The sequence below is a fragment of the Adiantum capillus-veneris genome, chromosome 19, assembly GCF_014529385.1.
Source record: "Adiantum capillus-veneris isolate H3 chromosome 19, ASM1452938v2, whole genome shotgun sequence".
Lineage (NCBI taxonomy): Eukaryota > Viridiplantae > Streptophyta > Polypodiopsida > Polypodiales > Pteridaceae > Adiantum > Adiantum capillus-veneris.
The window spans coordinates 90,428,903-90,433,970 of record NC_140949.1 but is presented as its reverse complement, the minus strand read 5'-3'; the positions used below and the strand labels follow the sequence as shown (position 1 = coordinate 90,433,970).

The 5,068-nt window shown below is 40.2% G+C and overlaps 1 protein-coding gene across 1 annotated transcript; it reads left to right on the top strand.

Moving 5' to 3' along the window:
* Positions 1-4,314: 4,314 nt before the first annotated feature.
* On the top strand, positions 4,315-4,551 carry LOC147434451 (uncharacterized). The gene has a single exon (XM_086490895.1). It carries the CDS (start codon positions 4,315-4,317, stop codon positions 4,549-4,551), a length of 237 nt encoding a protein of 78 aa, XP_086347021.1.
* Positions 4,552-5,068: the final 517 nt, after the last annotated feature.

Sequence of the window (5,068 nt, the reverse complement as noted above, 5' to 3'; positions counted from 1 at the left end):
CGCGACTCCCAAAATCGACGTGCACTTCCTGACCGAGACCAGCAAGGAAGACCCAAATGTTATTACTGCAACATTTATGGGCATGTTCGCAGACACTGTAGGCGGTTGCGGGCTACACAACAATACCAAAATGCTCAGGTTTAGCTTGCTGATGCCGCAACTTTGGCGGGATTTCCGGAAAACATATGAACGGGAGGATGGTGGAGGAGCATCGCCCGCAGATTCAAGCAACCACATCTTCCGGACACATGGTGTGTTCAATGTTAGTTCAGCTCTGTAACACATCTCATGAGGCACTATTAGATTCAGGCAGCACACCACCACAGAATCTAGGTCATTTGTCCCCCATTTTAGTGGATCAAGCATTTGAGCTAGTGGGTTGGGATTTAATGGGACCTTTCCCCACATCTATGGCAGGCAACCACTATATCCTCGTCCTCACCAAATACCTTACATGATGGTGCAAGGCCATAGCTCTCCCTAATGCAACCGCATCCTCAGTCGCCAATGCCCTTTTATAAAAGCTAATTTTTAGTCATGCCTGCCCTCAACAATTGCTGTCAGACCGAGGAACACAATTTAAAGGTGAGGTGTTGCAGGTTCTTTCCCAAAGTCTGGGAATACAACAATTGTTTACCTCCCCATATCATCCTCAGACAAATGGTTTGGCAGAGCAACTAAATCGCACGATTAAGCAAGTGATTTCCACTTTCATCAACCCCTTACACCAGGATTGGGATCAAGTCCTTCCGTTTGTTGTTCATGCCTACAATATGTCAGTCCAAGCCTCCACCAAGATAAGCCCTTTTAGAGCATTATATGGTCGCGACCCTCATCTACATCCGGATTTACACACCCTCAGTATCAAGCCCTCCAAGGCTGATGGGATGGATTGGTTTTTGTATTTAAAACAACACCAACCTCTTCTTCGTCAAGCCCTCCTCCACAATTTGCAGCTCGCACACAACAAACAGAAGTTTGCTTATGATGAAGGTCGCCATGAAGTCGAGTTCATGGAAAACTCACTTGTCCTTCCTATTCGGCGACCAGGTTTGAGTGAGTCTGTAATTCACAGATGGATTGGCCCATATAAGGTACTGCAGCGCATCAGAACTAACACCTACCACTTACAACACCTATCATCTGGCACAGTCACTACAACACATGTGATCCGCATGAAGCCTTACCACCCTCCTGCCTAGCTCGGTCATCATCCCTAGTAGTCCTCTTTCTTTTTTTGGGGGGGAGGTGTGGAATATGGGCCATGTGTAAAGGCCAGCCATGTGTAAGGGCTACCAGACAGTCGGTTCTCTTTCTTGATCTATCGCCGGGATCTTGGCATGTATCTGGATTGGAATATAAGCAGCACTCTAGCACGCTAGAGTGGGAGGAGTCTAGTCTAGTCTTCCTGTCTCAGCTCCCCAGTCCCTCGTGGCTTGTACACCACAATATCATGCAAAGCCACTATGATGGCTCTCCATTTCCTATTCTTCTTATTCATTGGTGGTGAGGGAGGAGGTGATTGTTGTTTCCATGGAAGTACACCGTTCTTGTACTTTTTTCTTCACTCTTTAGGATTGTCAGTTCCTCTAGGGTTTGAGTTGTATTCTTCTTCCTCTTTTGAATTTTCTTTGGCATGGTCACTAAGGGTCTAGTCTTGTGTACCCTCTTTGTAAGAAGTCTACTTATCTGAGAAAATGGGGTCACTTGGAAAAAGATTTAGAAGAATGTGTTGCATTTGACTTATTGGGCCCATCAAAGTTTGGTTTTCTTTTTGCACCATGTTCAAGTTACATGCCTCATTTTTGGATCAAAAAGTTGGAGTTTTCCATTCGAGGCCATGTTTTGGGGGAAGATTATGGCCAAATCAGGCATCTTTTGCACCAAAGAACCACGCTCTGGGGGGTATTTTGGGACCCGAGCGGTCCGGAACAGCTTCGTGCACAACGGCGTGAAAAAGCCTTGTTTGACAAGAAGCTCAGTCCAAAACCCCTTGGGTCTCGAAACACCGCCAGACGTGGTTCTTTGGTGCAAAGATGCTTGATTTGGCCATAATCTTCCCCAAAACATTTCCTCACATGGAAAACTCCAATTTTTTGGCCACAATCCGGCCAATATATTTCGACAAAAGGGAATATTTTGGCGAGGATTGAATTTTGGTTTTTCGACAAATGATTTTAGTTTTTCGAGTCATATACAATGGCTTCTCCTCATTATGGGGGTCTTAAAAAATGTGTTTTTCTAAAATAAGAATTACAAGGGTAAGTCAAGCTCCATACGTAACCCATTTCATATCCATCTTTAACAGATAATTTGTCAAATCGCAAGAATTTTCATTGTCATGAATGTAGGTCAGGTATTTCTTAGGTTGGCTCAAACTTTTTTGAAAATTCCATTTTTAGGTATGTAGTATAGTTGTAAAGCTTCTAAGATATCTCAATAAAGATGGATGGAATTCAATACTCATTTTAAGTCAGCAATAAATTGCAACTTATTGCATAAACTTCTTTTTTTTTAAATCCTTTTTTTGGGTCCTCTGAAATCAAATATAAGTCTTATCATGTGTTTTTAACATATTAAAACTATACTTCCATGAATATTTCATATTGTATATAGATTTTATGGTCAGACTATCAAAATCTACCATGACCTGCGTGGTTTAAGCCACTAACTTGATCCAAGGAACTTTTGTGCATTTTTCCTAAAGTCCACCACTTACCCCACCATTATAGCATTTGGACAAAGATTCATTAAGTTTTAATTACTTACTTGAACTTTCAAATAAGAGGCCCTCCTATATCCCATTCTCTTCCTAATTTCTATAAAGGCCGATTATACTATTAGCAACTATATGTTTCATGTTCACATTTTAGATTTAGATGTCCTATATTTAGAAATACAAATAATGAGCTTTCGTTTGTTATATGGTGCCTTGTGACCATCCTTTCACCAGCCACTATTGATATCCAATTATGTACAAGAACGTGTCAATTACAAACATTCTTGGCTAACCTGGTTCTCAACACAAATTTTTGTGGGACCTAAAAAATGAGGAAAACAATAGTATTTCAAGACAAGTGCACACAATTAACCTGAATGACAACATATAGTAACTTCATAACAATGAGAAAGTTCATTGCAAGTAAAGAGATGACACAATAAGATGGTAAAGATTGTATTGCATTAATCAAACACATGAGCCACCAGCTTAGCATATGAGTTTTGTACTTAAGTGTTCCATACATGAACAAAGCTAGGCTCTCTCTCTCACTACCACTCTATTGCTCTGCCTTTTGTCCCCTTCGTCTTGCCTTCCATTTGCAGCACCTTTCTTTGCAGTTGTAAGTTTAGCAAACACTTTAAACTGATTCTTGGTTGTTGAGATTTGGTTCCACACTTGAATGTCCATCTTGGATTGGATGGTTCTTGGTCTGCAATTGAGCCACAAAGTGACTGATTATATCTCTCTAGGGCTATACTATTCAAATATTGCACGAATGAAATTCCATAACTTTTGCGATACACCTTCTGCAAATAAAACATGAACACATAGATCTACAATATCGAAATCTAAATACAAAGTGAGTTTCTTAAATCCATAGCTAAATTCGATTGCAATATAAACATTCAAAACTTTACCTCGTCCAAGAGCAAGTATTTGAACATTGTTGAATTTAGACCATCCATATTGTGGCCTACATTGCTGAAATGCATTAGAGTCAAGTTTTCCAACCATTGACTAGCAGCTTATAAATAAATCTTTTGGATGTACTAGTACCAATTTTGAATGTTGTTGAATATAGGAGAATCTTCTAAAACAAGAGATGATTAATAAATAATCCTTCTAATTCAAAAAAAAAAGAGCTCCAATAAGTCATTCATGGAAAAGATACACTAACCACACATACTTTGCACGAACTAGCACTTACCTCAGGATCCTTTGCCAACATTGAAAATTTGTGACCCTTCATAAGGCTTACATACACCACTTTCATTCTGCTACATTGACACCATGTATAGTAGATCTCTACTCCATCGTAATCCTTTGACGGGTAGCTATGAGAAAGTACACTCGTGCTAGAAATTACTTCATAGTACATAGTTCACACACACACACACACTAAGGAAGGAGATGTTGTAGCAACTATGAAAAGGTTTTTGAACAAGGATAGGGAGCTAGAGTAGGAAATTTTATGTTGCCCATCAAGAAAGAGGTTATGGAACTTGACAGAGAGATGCAAGCTTGGGAAGAGAGCAAAAGTGGAATGGGAACCTAGGAGTTGGAGCTATGGATATAGAAGTTGTAGATCGAGAATGAGATTTTGGAGCTATGGAGAAAGAGGTTGCAGATCTAGAAGAGAAGATGTTGGAGCTATGGAGAAAGAGGTTGTAGATCTAGAAGGAGATTTTGTTGCTATGGAGAAAGGGGTTGCAGGTTTACAAAGAGATGTTGTAGCTATGGATGAAGAGGTTGCAGGTTTAGAAGGAGATGTTGTCTCTATGGATGAAGAGGTTGCAAATCTAGAAGGAGATGCTACAGAGGTAGAATGATGTGTGGTGGGCTACTTTACAAAAAGATGCCCTAGCATGAGAAGAGGAGGAGGAGAGAGATGTCAAGGCATTTTAGAGAGAGAGTGGGGATAAAGATTACAGATCTACACTTTTCACCAGCTGAGGGGAGAGAAAGAGAGCTTGGGACACTTTTGGAGGGGGAGAAAGAAAACAAAGAGGAAACAAGAGAGGGAAAGTTTTAATACTTGAAGATTGAAAAGGTGCTTTTGGGGGGAGAGTAACTCCAACCAAATCTAGTAAAATCTGCATATATTCTCTAAGAAAATAAGCAAAAGTATTTTTATACAGGCATGTCTAGGCTATAAACCCCACCATTCTAGTCCTTGGTCAACAAAGCTTGATTAAGTTCTAAATATTCCTTAAACTGCCAAATAAAGAGGCCCTCTCATACCCCATTCTCTTCCTAATGACTACATGCTTGAGAGAGAGAGAGAGAGAGAGGAGAGAGGAGAATAATTTCATCAATGTAAATTTTCCTAATGGCATGCGAGGGAGT

Excerpts from the sequence above, each read along its gene's own strand:
- LOC147434451 (XM_086490895.1), top strand. The coding sequence starts at position 4,315 with ATGAGATTTTGGAGCTATGGAGAAAGAGGTTGCAGATCTAGAAGAGAA.